General features: G+C 29.8%; 2 protein-coding genes across 3 annotated transcripts in view; one reads left to right on the forward strand and one right to left on the reverse strand.

Annotated features, from left to right (window-relative positions):
• LOC106684967 (spondin-1) overlaps positions 1 to 17,539 on the forward strand; it is a gene marked incomplete in the record, with an annotated part of 221,736 nt that overhangs the window by 151,751 nt on the left and 52,446 nt on the right. For both annotated transcript variants that reach the window (XM_067047519.1, XM_067047520.1), the window contains 4 exon segments: positions 5,881 to 6,094; positions 7,962 to 8,100; positions 8,187 to 8,296; positions 13,503 to 13,596. In XM_067047519.1, the coding sequence (XP_066903620.1) occupies positions 5,881 to 6,094; positions 7,962 to 8,100; positions 8,187 to 8,296; positions 13,503 to 13,596 (557 nt within the window).
• The window catches only part of LOC106684968 (FK506-binding protein 5), a 23,117-nt gene continuing 20,903 nt past the window's right edge, over positions 15,326 to 17,539 (reverse strand). The window contains exon 5 of the mRNA XM_014427370.2: positions 15,326 to 15,551. Coding sequence (XP_014282856.1) covers positions 15,474 to 15,551 — 78 coding nt within the window. The 3' untranslated portion in view covers positions 15,326 to 15,473. The remainder of the gene's footprint in view (positions 15,552 to 17,539) is intronic.

The following is a 17,539-nucleotide window of genomic DNA, read 5'->3' on the forward strand; positions in this document are numbered from 1 at the left end:
ATGGGAAATTATTATTATTAATTATAACGAATAGGTGAAAAATCTTTTATCGGTTCTTGTTGATTAACTCGACTCTTTTAGTGTAACTTTTTGTTATATAGGAGTAGGGAGGGGAAATAAATAAATTATATTTTAGACTATAATAATTATTTTGCTAAGGTATGTACTTAATAAACATTTTGAATACCTGGCACAGAGCTTCACCAATTTGTTAATATTAAATGGTACCTCAGTAATTTAAAAAACATTATTCCATAGAACCATTTTGAATAAAAAGTGAGCATTAATCCCCTTTATAATGTAATTTTACAAATGTCTAAGCATTAAAATCTTCCTGCTAATGGTCGCCGTCAATTATTGTTGAGATTTAATGGTCTTTCCATTAAATTATACTTCCTAATGAGGTGTTTATAGTCGACCGTAGATTCAATTTAATAAGAAGCTGGTCGGGTTGCGGTTTGTAATGATACACAAATAAGTCAAACTTATTTATTTGTGCCTACGTTTCGGCCTCAATTTCAGACCTTTAAGAGAACTGAAAACAAAAAAAACAGATAAAAGCCTTAACTCAGAGAAAAAAGAAAAGAAGAGGAAACAATGTGTATATGTTTATATCTAACAGACTGTTTTTAGTCTGTTAGATATACTTTGTTGAAACAAGAAATTTAAATAAGTAGCAGATGATATTACAAGAAGATAAATTATAATGTTGCAAAGTTAAGAATAATATATAATAATGAACTTGAGAAAACAACGTACGTGATAAAATGAGAACATAAACTAATATTAAATTAAGGATATGATAATAAATATTGAAAATGTAGGAAAATAATAATTTGAAACTAAATTAAAAAAAAAAGTTTTCTATACATGAATAGAAATAGCAATTAACAAATTAGACAGATACTGTTCATTTACATTAAGCCATTAATGTTTAACGTATACTTAAATACTTCTAGGGTAATACTGGTTTAAGATTTACTGAGATGAGTTACCATTCACATCCGAACGTAGGATCTTTTTTCGTTGTTCTTGACTATTACTAATTGAATAAAATGTTATTAAGTTCATTAGGTAACTTAGCACTGTATCGTTACCATTGAATAGTGTGAAAATTAATTTTTAAAGATTTCTTTGTTAATTTTACCCTATTAGCCACCAATAGATACATAAATTGTATTTGTATTTAATATAATCCATACGTTTCTAGAAATGTGACGATCCAGCGAACGGTTCCACCGATTTCCAATTTTCATGTCTCAAAATATTCAAATCTGCGGGTTCCCACCAAAATTTCGTAAACCCGCTTAAAATATCCGTTCATATACGGCCTAGGTATGAGGTCGCAGCAGGTGCAATTCAGAGGTGACTTTAGTTTATGGATAACCGAATCTTAACTGTTATTCTCAAGTGATATTTTCTAGTAGGGCGACATAATTACTTATTTCATAAACTGTTACTTAAATCTTGTCATTATAAAGTATGCATCTTTATCAATTGTGTGTTGAATGTACTTTCTTGATAATATTATATTGTTTATGCGATAAGCTATGACATGCTATGACGTATAAATTAAAAATGAGAGAATTCATCTAATGCGAGAGTTCTCGTAGGGAGAATCTAGTCTTGAATTATTGCTTGAGTAATCATGACGCGCTATTTCGTTCCAAAATATATTAAAAAAAGTTGATTAACTTTATGTGAAACATATTAAAGTGTCCGTTTTTTTTTTCATTTTAATTACAGCTACTGGCAACTGGTTAATTAAGAGGGACTTCTGCCAAAAGGGATTACATTACGAAAAAAAATTAAGGGAAATGTTTATTATCTCGAAACATAAAAATCAGGTTTTTAAGCCAATGGATGTTTTTTCCTCTACTCCAATCAGAAGGAATGAAAGAGCAGGTGGAAATTGAGTTGAATGAAAGGAAACGAAGAAGAAGGCAATAGGTAATTTAAATCAAGTAACTGATGAGAATTTTTTATCGAAGGTTATTTGTCTGCTTGGAGATCGAACCAATTTTCAGTGTCTACAATCCTCAAGGACTTAAATATTTTTAATTGCATTTATTTCTTTTTTGATATACAAATCGACTCTTAATATGTCTTTGAGAAAATTTGGAGCAGCTATCCACTTGTTCTGTAGTAGTTAGTAAATAATCAACCTTGAGTAACAGATTCAGAAAACAGAATGTAAAATATTAGAGCCACGGCCCTAAAAAATTTTTAAAGGCCTACAGAATAATCATAATTTTGATTTTCATAAATTAGAAATTTATGTATCAGATAATAAAAGCAGAAAATATTGCAGGAATAATAAATAAAAGTTCATTTTTTAAATCAAAGCGAATCTCTTAAAGGGAAAATATGGACCATTTAAGGTAATTACATAAAAATATAATAATAATTGACTGTTTCATATTACAATTGTTATAAATATACACTGTATGAAATATTTGTGAATTGTGTAGATTTAGAAGTAAATGTAAAAGATTGATAAGACTTAGTTTTTCTAATATGATTGACTATATGATAGACAGTCGTCCGGAACGTCCTAATAAAGTGAGAAGTAATAAAGATTTTTCCTTGAAAATAGATAAAGAATATAAAATATAGAATTCATAGACACAAATTAAATATTGAATGTTATTTATGTTGGAGTGGGTTATTTAATATTATTAGTAACTTATTTAGTTCTATTAGTTAGTGTGAAAGTTCAAAAAGTTTTCTAAACTTGTGATAGCGTGACATAATCTAAATTTTGTGATTTGTTAAAAAAAATTGTTGTTTCATTCTTTTTTTAAATTGTTTTCACTGTTTATATTATAATAAATAAATATTTTTATTGATAAAGAAAACAATATTGTTTTTTTATTTATTATATGATTGTTATTTTATAGATTTCTTATACTTTAACAAAAAGTAGTTCTACATCGTTATTTTTATCAGTAATTAATCATGACTCAATGTAATAATTTATAAATAAATCCAACTCTTAGCGGAAAGAAATAAGAACTTTGCTGAATAAACTTCGAAACTTTAAAGGAGAGAGTTCCAAACTTCAGTAAGATATTATCTGTTCAATTTCAAAATAAAAAAGTTTTTCTTTTCATCCTAAACAAACTTTATTTATAGTAAGAAAAAAGACGTAATTTTAAATTATCATTTTCATTAGTAATTCTTCTTTGACGTCATCACTGCTTTAAGTTAAACACGGTTGGTGGATATGGATAATGTTTTTTTAAATCATGTGTTTAGTTGTCTATTGTTTGCCTTCCGGCTACGTCCGATTGACCCTCCAGCAACGGACTCAAAAAAGTGTAAGGTTAGCCAAAGCGTCTTCTATCTAATTTCACATCATCAATTCAAGAAGTAGCTGAAGCATACACACTCCAGGTTTTTGTTTATATTATGCTGTTTAAAATATTTGATGAAGAAATAGACAAAGAGAATAGATTTTTCCAGCCTTTCCTTTGTGGTTTTAAGTCAATTGCACTCGATAAACGTACTATTTGATTCATTATTCCGTAAATGTAATTTAACTTATACCAAAATAAATATTTTTAACCATAAATTAAGATAAACCAATTTCGAGTGTATATTAATATAGATAGTAAAAAAAAATGAATAAAAGCAATTTTAATAAAGTTTATTACATTATTTATTCAATAGATTAAAAACTTTTGATACATTAAAGAATTATATATTGTAAATGATATTGTTATTTCATATAAGATTATGAAAAAAATTGCTTTGTCATCCTCAGATTGGTTCTGATCAGTGAGAGTGCATATCCGCGTTCGAAAACAATACCGTTGATGGCAAAAGTAACAAACGTCTTGTCGAAGATCAGCAACGAATGTGCCTCTATAAACGACGGCACGTTGAAAAATGGTTCTAGGTCTGCCTCGGCACTCAGAATGACAAATTTTTGAATCATATATAGGGACCTATCTCAGTGTATAATATAATTAGTGTCCTTTTTTATCCCTTACTAATAAAGTAGAGATAGAAATACTTTATTTATCTATGCTGCCTAAACACATCAGGTTGCTATCTCACACAGCATACTTATCAATCCGTAATCGGACATATATAAATTACACATACATGGTATAATCAGATATAAAGAGATATAATTAACAATTTTTTTTCCCTACAGTTTCCTTTTATAATTAATTTCGGTCTGTACAGCAAATACAAATGTTTCAATTCATTCCTATTTTTCTTACTCATTTCTGCTCCTCCAATTTCACCATTTCACAATTTTTTAATTCACCCGGGCTCTTGTGATCCTACAAAATGTTATTTACTTGAGGTAATATCGCGTATATGTATGTAATACGTATTATCATCTTTACGGCTGAATTCTAGGGTTGGAAGGACGGTTTATCCTTCAGGCTACTTGTCTATTTTAGCAAGAAGGAAGAGAGGAGAATTACTCCTACCCACCACGAAATTAATTTTAAAGCGCTCCGACCGAATTCCAACGGGTAAACTTTTTAAGGGACCAAGCCAAAACTCATTCTCTCGATTTCATAATGTTATCTCTCAAATTAGTTGAAAAATAACCCAAAAAATTAAATATTTTTATATGAAATCTTAAACAGATACAACGTGTGCCTAGTAGAACAACCGCTTCCTCCCAAAACAACAATTCCTCCATACCACATTGATATTTGACAGTTCTCTCTAAAATAAATCTCTCTTTCTTTTAAAACTATGTATCGTAATAGTGCTATGAAACATTTGAAATGACCATTTATTAATAAGAAATAATATTTTAAATTAATTAATCGATAAATTACATTATTAATAAATAAGCTATGAATATATTTAACGTTCTTTATAAATGTGACTACATAATTTTAAGTTATATAAGTTTTCTAAGCAAGGAGTTACATTGATATTTTAATAGATTAGTTGTAAATTTCACAAAAGTAATTTTGTAAACTTCACCTGCGGTAACTAAAGGTGTGGCATCCTACTGTCCTTCAAAGGAAAATGAAGCCAAGAAAGTGAAGTTGACCACGTCCTGGAAGCTAAGATTTACGTTAATGTTAATAGGAATGTCCACCATTGTAATTGGAACTGAAATAGAATGCAGCCGATGATGCGCTCATACTCCACATGCACTCATACTCACGCTAGAGTTCATTTTTGGTTTCACTTTTTCTGGCAGTTTACCCTCTCTATTATACTCCTCTCTCCTTGACCTACGGATTCGATTTTTATTAACAAATCAAATTAATTACAGTTGTTGAATTATAACGACAGTTTGATATCAATATGTCAGAAGAAAATAAGGTATTTTCAAATTCCTTTTTTAGGGGGGTCAATTGTTTCTGATGAAACCACTCGTGTTTGGGTCGAAACGACCAAATATGATGTAAAAAATTAAAGAAGACTACGACCTTATTATTTTCTCCATGAAATATAAGCTATGGTAATTCAGTTAACACTCCTTTTTTTATTTCAAATCTAAATTTTTTATTAGGAAGGATCAATAAAAAAATATATGAAAACATTTGCAACTTTTTTTAAAAAATATATTTACCTTAAAACTAATACATGACCTTGAACTACAAATAATTATTAATATTATCTATATAATATATGAATTTCTAATAAAATATTACTCATTGAATTAAACAGTAAATTCATTATCATTATGGATTAGAAATGACCATTGTACTTTGTCGTTTGAAAATTAAATGCGGTCTCTTTTATGTAGATATAATTTATTAATTTTCTTTTATTAATGTCATAACATAGATAACGTATACCTACATACATGTAGCTGTCCTGAAAACTTTTTATGCATGATACTTAAATTATATACCCACCTATATTTAATTATTTTTTACTTTTTGTTTACAGTTAAGCTAAACAGTAGCTCCAAGTTTTTATGGTTCAGCCTTTGGGTCGAGGCCGCTCACGGCAACTTGGGAAACCTCCACCTCTTCAGCGACGCATTCACAAAGTATTCTGAAACCTGCTCCTCGACGATTACCGCCAGTTCCTTCACCCCGAAGACAGAGATTCAAGCTCTTTGGAACGCTCCGGTTTCCGGCTCAGGATGTATAAGCTTCAAGTAAGAATTACAAAAAATAAGTTTTTAAAAATAATTTTTATTTTATTTTAATTTTTTTCGTGGAATAAACTGAAATTTTAGAGATTTTACTGTGAATATCAGTAAAAATAACATTTTATTGCTCCTGTTACCTAAACTGAGAGCCTCAGTGAAAGACTTTCCTCCTAATATGCGCTGGTAAAATTATTTTTGAGTTGTAATGATTACAGAGATATATTTGAAGTCTAAATTTAACAAAAAAGAAATTTCATGTATTAAACACAACGAAAATATAATGAATATATACATATAAACAAAATGAAAGAATCTTTAAACAAATTAATCTTATTCATTAATAAAAATGAAAAACGACTTAATACGTTACAAACACAAACTAATTTTATAATAAAAAAAAAAAAAGAAAAATGTCTTCAATGTGTATTGAGCAAATGTTTATATTTAATATCACCAGATGACAGCTCAGAGTTCTAGAAACACGCAGAATAGGGGCCCTTGTGTGAGAGAAGTGGCTTGGCCAAAAGTCTACCACGGTCTTACCATGGAGCCTGCGTAGCTGCGGGGAAAACTAAAACAATGCCGTCATAGCTAATAATCGTAGACTGCCTCTCCTTGCCCGTCAACAGATCGCACTACTTTTGTTTACAATCATATGTTTTATTTTAGTAAAAAAATGCCTTATAGTTCGAATAAATCTATTTCACTTATTAACTTATCTAATAAAAATTATAACATTTTTAATTTAATAGTTGCATCAACACTCCAATTACAATTGCTTATAATGCTCTTTCATTAAAAAATAAAGGTGTTTATAAATACATTTAAATAGAAAGTTCTTGTAATCCAGCTCCATAACCCCAAATCATGTAATAACATCAAATAAATTAAATTGTTTTAGACCAATATCATAAGTTAAAATGCATTTTAATCGTAAAAAGGCTGTTGAAAACAGAAAGATTTACATTTGTCCACTACGGGACAATGGAAAAAGAAAAGTTTATAAACCACGTTTCCATTTTTTTTTTTTATGATGAATATCATTTTCACCCGGTTATTTATCAATTATCACAAATAAATAAATATTTAACAATACATTTTGATTTCTCATCCTCATTTTATTATTAAAAATACAAACGCCCTTTTGTTGTCATACGGGCATTATGGCTGGGTCCGCTGGAAGCGGATTTTACATTAGTAGTGGTTCAGCCGGGAGATTATATAGGACGAGGATGGACCGCTCCGCTGGTGGTGGACTACAGAGATTCCAAAGTACTTCTCTCGGTGAAGTAGTCGACCATGAAAGTTGTACCTTGCCATCTCCCAGGTCCTGATGAAGAGGCATCTGTCTGAACAGCCGGTTAGCACTGGCCTTGGGCACATCAAAGAACTTGTTATGGCTTCGACCTATGAACTCCTATACAGAGGGGAGCTAGAGTGCCATTATATGTCACACAGAACATTTCCAACCCTGAAACCTGAACAGAGGAATAAGTTTCAATCTTGTGAGGTGCGCGCATCAGGGAACTATCATTTACCATTCTACATTGTGTTAAAATTAATCCTTGTTAGTGCATATTATAACCCATCTTGATAAATAAAGGTAAATAAACTGGGGGTAAATAATTACTGAATTTAATATATGTTAAATGTTAAATGATAAATGTAAAAAATAGGTCGTGGATATTCCAGATGCGCAGTTCCAGACCCGACTGGTGACTATTGAATGTTCAGAAAATTTGTACAAATTCCAAATCTCCATAAAACAATATAACATATAAACTAATTACAAACCAATTTAAAATTTATAATCAATATGAATAAATGAGATTCTTTAAAAACTATTACATTACATAATTGATACTTCTTACAGAGCTGCGGTTGTCGAGCAGCCTGACGTATGGTACCAGGAGGACGGACCTCTCACTTACACCATCTGCGAAGACTTGCAAGAGATGTCTAGTGAGAAACAGCTTACCAGGTGCTGTGCTTGCGAAGAGGCCAAGTATGAGGTAAATACAAAATCATATTCGATATTTATAACATCATCCTCACTGCTTAAGGGAATGATTCATGGACTTTTTGCTATTGGTTTTAGGTTAGCTTTGAAGGACTTTGGTCCAGACAAACGCATCCTAAAGATTTTCCAGAAGGGGAGAACACGAGGTTTAGTGATGTTATTGGAGCATCACACACATCTGAATATAGGTACTTTAATTACCACAACAATTCTTTAATTACTTCATTCTGCAATATTATAATGTTAAATTATATATTATATTGCTAAATATTATAATTTTCCACACCAAAAGGCAATGAATGGTGGTACTAAATTGTTTACGCCATAGTTCATGATGGGATAATTGAGGCCATAATCAGTCACAATCATTCATCAGTGCTTGGGAGTTGTGGCTGCAAAGTGAAATATAATAATACAAGAGCCCTAGAGGAGAAAAAAGGCAGTTATCTAACCCAAATTTTTGATTACTTTAATGAAAACTAGGTATAATTACTTGTCGAAATTGATGAGTCTGCCAACTATAGGTAGGGGGAATAAAAAATCGCTGCTGTTTCAAAGCGATAAAAAAAACTAATTTTTCATTCGGAGCTCTATATCTTAAAAAGTAGGAACAGCACAAGAAAACCTCGAGAACGTCATTCAAAAAAGAGTAAATTTGCTAAAATATGAGCCCCAATAAAGTTATTTAGGTTAAATAGTTTTCGAGATATAGCTTTTTAAAAAGCAACATTTCATATAAATGTTGTATGGGACGTACTGAAAGATCAGTAGTTAGTAAATTTATTTTGAAAAATTTATATTTCAAAAACCATTTGACGTACAGATGTCTATTAGCTCTCAAATTAAAGCTAGTTTAATCAGGTATAAAGTAATTTTTGATGTTTTTCATCCTAGGAGTAATAGTTTACATGAAATTTGCTAAAATAAATTGATTTATAGTTGTTCGGACAAATTTTCATTTGCTAAATTTATATTCATATGTGAATATCATAAAAACTACTACCCCTACAAAGATGTGTCATAAACTACTTTATAGAAAGTTAAATATCCTTGAGTGTTGGCAGACATATGTGCGCCTTATGGATCTAGAGATCCATTTTTCCAAAAATCCAACATTTTATACGAACAACTAGAAATTAACATTTTGTGAGTTTATTTTGTCATATATCATAAAAACTACTACTTCTACAAAGATAAACATAATTAACTATTTTGTAGTAAATTTAACTAGCTTTAAGTTGAGCGCTGGCAGACATCTGTACGTCCAATGATTTCAGAAATGACATTTTTCATAAATCAAACTTATTGTCCGAACAACTATAAATCAGTTTATTTTAGCAAATATCATGAAAACTACTATTCCTACGAAGGTAAAGATCTTAAACTTCTTTATAGTCCATTAAACTAGCTTTAATAGACATCTGTACGTCACATAGTTCCTGAGATATAGATTTCTCAAAATAAATTAACTAACTACTAATCTTTAAGTCAACTTTTAAGACATTTTGCTTTTTAATAAGCTATATCTCGAGAACTATTGGACGTAAATAGCTCTTTTAGGGCTAATATTTTAGAAAATTTACTCTTCTTTAAATAATGTTCTCTTAGATTTTCTAGTGTTGTTGGTAGTTTTTAAGATATAATAGAGCTCGGAATGAAAAATTAGTGTTTTTTTAAGGTTTTTAAACAGCCGCCATTTTTTATTCCCCCTACCTATACTTGGCAGACTCATCAATTTTGACTAGTAATTATACCTAGTTTTCATTAAAGTAATAAAAAATTAGGGTGAGATAACTGCCTTTTTTCTTCCCGGCTCTTGTACTATAAGTACGCAGACAACTATTTTTATTTATGTACAGTTATACCTTTGCTGTAAGATTAAATATGAACCAGAACAAGATATTTTGGTCATAAATTTGTGATTTTAGGTTCAGGCATGCACAACTGTATTTGCATTTCTGTTGGTTTTATTTCTTCAATGGTTTATTGAGTTTTCAAACGAAAAATAAATCTTCAATTCTTCTCCGTTCATTTTACATTCTAATCACCTTATAAAATATTATCGTAATACTTTAAATTTCTTAAATGAAACATCTTTTACAAATAAATATAATTGAATCTGAGGAAATTCAAGTAAAATGAACCGAAGTCGAAGTACTTTTAACTTTGGAATTCCCTCCAAGAATGCTTTAAAAAGTTGAGGCATTGAGTCAGAATGGTACTTGTGGTTTTTAGTCCTTACTTTACCACTCCTCACTTTGAGAGATGAAAAACCCTTGATTGTTCAATGCCAACTGGAATAATGAAGCGAGTGACAGAGCTCTGGGCCTCCCCCACTGTGAGTTATGAGTTTACGGTAATGCCTCAACAAATGAACTGGAAAACTTTTCAGAAAAGGGGTATTTGTCAGCCCACACCAGCGTTCTAAAACGAAAATAAAAGAACTGAAATGGTATTAATTAATGAATGGTATTCTTTCTTAAAGACCTCATTAGTGAATTCAACTATTTAATGACTTGCAAAATGAAAGGATAAGCTTCCTAATGACATACTTAAATTTTTCATGACCATTTTAAACCAGGCTGACTGCTATCTGCTCTGATAATTGAAGTAATTGAAACTTTTTTATTTATGTTCCTTTTGAAAGAACATACAATTTTCCTGATTGCAGAGCGGTTTTCTTAGGCTGTGGTTCCTCACAATATTTTTTCCCCACTGTACTGATAAGGGTCTTCTGAAACCCAAAATTCGTGAAATTCATTTACTCTCATAATCGTACTGACACTTGAATATTATAAATTGGATTATATAAAATATCTAATTAGTTAAAATGTTTTCTATAGTTAAGTATAACATTTTTTCACTATTACGTTTATACATTTTTATTTTATTACAACCAACCATGAGAGATGGTTAATTGTTTTAAATTAAAAAAAAAAATTAAAGATGAGTACTTTTTGAGAAAGTTATTTTGATAATGTAACATTTAAACTCTGTTCGTTTTTTTTTCAGTGAGGAGAAAACCTACAACTATTTTTTTTTAATACTATTTTTTACTTTTATATTATTTATTTTTTATTGTATTTTTTTTCAATTGGCGCGACAGACCATGGAGGTCCAAGGCCTCGCGCGAAGTACTTGGAAATACATCGCGCGTTTCCTGACGTGGTTTTCATAGGGTGGGTCCGTTACTCCCACGCCTATTTTTGTGAGTGCCACCCATTGGCTACCGGGCCTCACAAATGCCCGGGGGGAGCTTGTGAGTGAGTATTGCATAATTTTGAGCTTGAAAAAATCACGGGATTTTTTCCTACACGGGTAGGGCCGGAATCGAACTCGCAATCTATGGGATGGCAGACAGGCGCGTTACCACGCTGCTACCGACACTATTTATATATTTATTATTTTTAATATTTGTTATGTTTTTATTTATTAATATTTTTTCTTATTATTGGTAGCTTTTTATTATTATTATTTTGAACTAATGTATAGATGTACTGTACTGTAATGTACTGATTAATGAGTGCTATTTTGAATTTTAATATTATATAATTGTGGACGACCATGTTGAGTTTTCATCTATATTACTGTATTTAAAATGGTTATATATATTTTTTTTTAACTTTTGAAAATAGTTCAGGTAAGAGGGAAATGGAAAATAGATACACATATAAAGAACGATAAAAATAAAATAAAATTGAAAATATATTTTTTGTTTTATAGAGTTGTTTGTAAATTATTTGAGTGTTTTTCGAAAATAAAATGGGTAAAAAGTGAAAATTAAACAAAATCACTCAAAGTGGTACTTCTCCTGAGTACTTTTGGGCGAAAAAGTTCGTCTAACATATTTGGAATATAAATATATCAGACATTTTTTCTTTGTTTTTTATTGCCATGTCGGCTTGGTATGATTATTATATAATGCTGGATCTACAGGTTTGCTATTTGCCGCAAATCCGAGACTTGTATAAATGCATGGTAAACAAAGGAAGCAACGAACATCACGTTTTTATGTTCTTTTGACTTTTTACGAAATTCGATTTTCATTATAAAAAGGGAGCAATTAAAAATAGGCTAATTGAAAGGCAATTTAAATTAGGTTGTAGATAATAAAAATTCATAGAAATAGTAATACCTAACCTACAAATTCAACCTTCGTTCCAGAATGTTAATCGGGAACTGGTTAATTTAATTACTTAGTCAAATACTATATATTTATAAATACATATTTGTGCTGTGGTAAATTGAAAATAAACGTATAAAGTTAATTATTTGAAACAAGGGATTTAAACAGAATCGATAGAATTTTCAAATATACAATCTTAAACTAAAGTTCATAATTGAATCCGATGATCGGGGAAATTCTTTAATTAATTACAATACAGAGAGTACAAACATTTATCTGTTGGCAGTTCTAAAATAATGCCATGTGAACACAAACTTGTAGATGCAGCAAAAGTGCCCCTTAATTTGTGCCCAAAAACCGCCATTTAACGGATTGGCCAGAAATTCAGGCCAAAGTGTATTAGCCAATCCAAATAACCTATCCACACGCTTGTACGTTTACCAAACGTGTTGAGATTAATGGAACCTTAACAGTTTGATCCACTTCTAACAATTGATAAGTATAGGAAATGGGCTTGTACAAAAGACTTCCCTTAATATAAGGAGTTTTATACAATGGTATGTTTACCTTACAGTTATATATGTATAAAATAAAAATAAATAAAAAAATAATCAGAATAATTAAATGAATATAATAATAGTTATGTAATTGAAAAAAATAAATATATTCAAACAAAACAACAAATATTTATGGAATTAATAAAACAAATGTTGACTTACATAATGAAAATATAATTTGAAAAAAGAAAAAGAAATAAAAAAAATAATAGGCTGTTCAAATACTATCACAGATCATTTTGAGAGTCTTGGTTATTTTGAATTCTACGGCCTTAAAATGCGTCTCTCCAATGAAAAGTTGGAATTTCGTGATCGCGACATTTTTCCTTTCTATATATTTCATATAAAGATAAGAGGAAGAAAAAATAATCATATAATTATTTTAAAAAACTATTTAAAAAAAGTTAGTTATGTTAATAATATTTTTTTCATTCTCTACGTGGCTTTCAAAAACTGCCGTTGGGAGATTTTAATGTAGTATCCGTGGCTTATGAAATTCCAGTAAAACTTGCATATTTAGCAGTGATTAAATGTTTACAGTATGATCATATATCTCATATAGATAAGTGATAATTTCTGCGGTTTCTCATGTCAATTATATTCAAATTGATATGAGGTGTTATCTGCACATATACTGAAATAACTTTCAAGAATATTTAATTTATTTTTGTTTTGGCAGATATTACTATTATAGTGTTTTCATTATTACAGATTTTGGGTTTACGGTGGTACAGCTTCAGAAGGTCTGAGGGAAGTAGCTGAGCTTGGTTCAACCCGCACCTTAGAATCCGAATTGAAGTCTCAGGTAATGTAATTGCAGTATTTATAAGTTACTTCGAATTACTATGTTTCGAAATAATGATAAAAAAAAAATTATTACAAAGAGCTTTTATTGATTTAAAATAAAATTAACAGTCCTTGAACTTAAGAGTTGGCATGAAAATTGAGTTATGTGCTTAACTGATCCATTCTACGTCATTTGAATTTTAAGTTATTATTTTTGACTTAACTATCAGAGGAGATATATACATTGCCTATTTAGTCTCTAAGTATACAAAGACCACAGTTGGCATTATTTTCAATAAATATTGCTGAAAAATAGTTTTTAAACTCATAACTTTAAATTTTAAGAAATTGAAGTTGTTATTTAAGCACTCAGTTTTATTGATTTATTAATTTTATTATTAAGACAACAACTTTTTTTATAATTGTTGCTACCATATAAAGGTTGTGGTATTTAAACCGTATTGTTAAATATTTTAAAAAATAATATCATTGAATCGGTATTTTGTGTCCTGTTTAATATTTATGTGTTAAATTTACATTAAATTTATTTATTTAAAATTTCTTCTTCTTGATTATTGGCGCGACAGATGCTTCAACTGAGCCATACATTTTTTTTTTTTTTAATTTAAATATTGACTTTTACATAAAAATATACCTAGGAAATTTGATGTTAGATTATTTTGGTATGAAATAGTATGGTATGATATAGGTTTGTAGAGAAACTACCCATTGGCAGCACTATAATAAAATTCCTACATTAGTAGGTCTCTAAGGCCTTCTGAGATGGCCTTCTTTTCAGGCACCTCAGAGGATCGTCAGGGCTGGAAGAGGAAGTAAGATGGTTTGGAACTAGTTTTGAGAGGTCAGGGGGTTTTGACAATTTCAGATTTATTAATAAATATAATATAATATAAAATTTATTTATTAATTTTGCACTTTTACAAAAAAGTACATTTTTAGAATTAAAGTATACTTTAGTTATAACCAGATTTTGGCTAAAATTGTATTTTGAAAATTTTGCTTAGAGACATTTAACGTAGGTACAAATGAAACTCGTGGATATATGTCCTCATTAAATACTTTACTGTATTTGAACTATGTCAGAGATAATTACCAATAAAAATTACTTTAAAACCCTAATTCAGTTGCTCAATTATTAAATTTATTTACTAATTTAGTTTTTCTCCAAAAGATGGTGTACAAATATCCTTGTCATCTTGGCGGTTTTGTTTTTCTAAGCCTCTGAACATTAGAACGTCTTTAGCATAGCATCGCGTCGATCGAAGCTGTAGCCTATAAATCTTTTAAATGAGTTAAGGTATAATTGGTAACTTTGATTTAATCTGGATCACAGGCGAACAGACAATATTAAAGTTGTTCTCTTCTTGAGGATTTCAGAAAAGTTATTTTTTAAATATTAATTAGTGGGTTTCACGAGGAATAGCTAAAAATATAGTTAGTATTTAACGTTATATTGTATATATTATTTTACTATTATGTTATTTTATTTATTTTTCATACAGATAGTCTGATTATGTTCACTTGTCTATTCTTTTGTTTGTATATATTTTAAGAGAGTTTTTTTTTTTTTCTTTTTAATTTTAGTAAGTATGAGATCATTCATCAATATTACCTATTGCCCACAACTGTGTGGCAGATTGTAATATCTATCTAAAAAAAAAAAAAAAATTAACGTTAAATTACAACTAAAACACTTTTTTTTAACCTAGATGCTAGGAAACTCACGATATTATATCACAGTTTTACTTGCGTCCTATTATAACTTGGGAATATTACAGTAATAATTGCAGATCACATCAAACTTTAAAACAAGGTAGATCTGTTTTTCACGCTTCACAGATGTCAGTTTTATTAATTCTGCAACCAGATGGTGCACTACTTCTTCTTTTTCTTCGGAGCGATATGTTTTGAAGATCTCCTTCCTGTTGTTCTTCTTCCCTTTCTGGTTGGAGTCTGAAAAATTTTGGAATGCGTAAATAAATTGAATCATATAGTTTAGTTAAATAGTCCCATACTTGCTGATTTGTTCCAACTTATACTGCCCATAAATATTACAATAATTGTTTTCAAAAAATGTGAGTAACCAAATATTTACTTTTTTAAAAAATTAATACTGGTTATTTGATTATTAGCTTCGGATCAATTTTAAACTTTAAATTCAATTATGGATGAAAAAAATCTGCTATTCAAAGACAAATATCTATGTTCTGACAAACAACCAATTTTCCGATTTATGGATCAAGGTCTTTATGCCCAATAGAATGTTATTATTCTTACAACAATAAACGAAATAAAATATAAAATAAACTGATGTCAAGAATTTTGAAACCCAAGCAGAAGAATCATTATAAATTTACAAAAAAGTTACAAATATATTTGGTTTATTTAAGGAAACCTCCATGTTACAACTATAAAATTTATATTCTCAAAATTAACAATAAAATGGACCAAAGACCATCTAATATAACAAAAGATGACGGAAATCTATGCTTAGTTACCATTGTTTATAAATTTTATAAGCTATTCCTAGTAATTGGATGGTGCAGAATCGATTTTATTATTCTGGATTTTCATAAATATAGTTAAAGTTTAATATTTTTCTAATCGGTTCTACCAACTTTAAAAAATGAAATTAATAAAATATGTTATTGCGTAAAATTAAAATTAATCTAATTGGTATTGATAAAATAATAAATAATACAACCTTTAACATCGAATTTACTTTATTGTTTTTGTTGAAGATTTTAGAATAATTTATATGGTATATAGAGATTGACCGAGGAGCTCAGTGAGTGAGGTGCTGTAATGCCAACTCCAGAGACCCGGGTTTGAACCTGGCTGTACAAGATAATTATTTATTCTATTACTGTAACCATGAGTCAACCCTGTGGGTTTGGAAGTCTTTCCATGAACGGGTACCCTTGGGTAAAAAGGACTTCAGCGTGTTCATTAATGTGCTTACTTATTATTGAACCTCTAGTACTTCATTGGATGTAATGGTATGGATTTTCTTTTTCATAGATGATTCATGTGAATTCAACGGAGATAGTCCGGATAAAAAAAAAAAAAATAGTATTAGCTACAAACATTTCGATCCACACTGCAGATCTTCATTAGCTGTGATCAGTAGAGATATACAGGACGAATGAACAAAGACATTGTGAAAATTTAAAATAAATCTTTAAAATTTCTAAGTTTATTCAATATGTACGGGCCTCGGTAGCACTATGGTAAGGCACGACAAGGATACTCCAAGGTTTCGGGTTAAAATCCGGTTGGGCAGATAATTATTTTCTGTTGCGCTGTTGCCATGAGTCAAATCTTTTTGGTTATGGAGCCCTCCTTAGTTTCGCTCAGCCTCAGTGAGTATCCTTAATTAGAAAAAATCTGGTGGTTGAGCTTGATCTTAAAAAACTCACCTCCTTGTATAACCGTTGTTCTAAAAACAGTGCTTCCTTACAAAGTACTAATGACTCTGGGATCGTAAAGATTCACATTCATCCTGGTCATATCTACTAATCATGGCGACCTAAAGTGTAGGTCAAAACATTGGTAATTAATAAATTGTATCAAATATTTATTAATTGTTTTTCTCGACTGCAACCCGTACTATCTCAGTAAAATAATTTATTTATGAATGTGTCTATCAATAGTAGCGAACAAAATTAGATCAAATATTATTGAAGATTCCAGTTTGATTAGGTTCATTAGAGAAAGGACTTAGTAACAATAGATAAGCTGGGATTGTTAGTGTTATGAGGATGAGATCATCTTGTTCGTCCGGCCTTTTAACAAATTAAATAAGGTGCACTGTTACTCTTAATAATATACCTCTTCCCAGATCCGACACAGTGCAATACCTCGGTTTATTTTGAACAAAAGACTCACCTGGAACCAACAAACTAGACTAAAGACAAGAACTCAACAGACGATTCAGCCAA

This window comes from Halyomorpha halys, unplaced genomic scaffold (assembly GCF_000696795.3).
Source record: "Halyomorpha halys isolate HHAL.00 unplaced genomic scaffold, Hhal_1.1 Scaffold634.1, whole genome shotgun sequence".
NCBI lineage: Eukaryota > Metazoa > Arthropoda > Insecta > Hemiptera > Pentatomidae > Halyomorpha > Halyomorpha halys.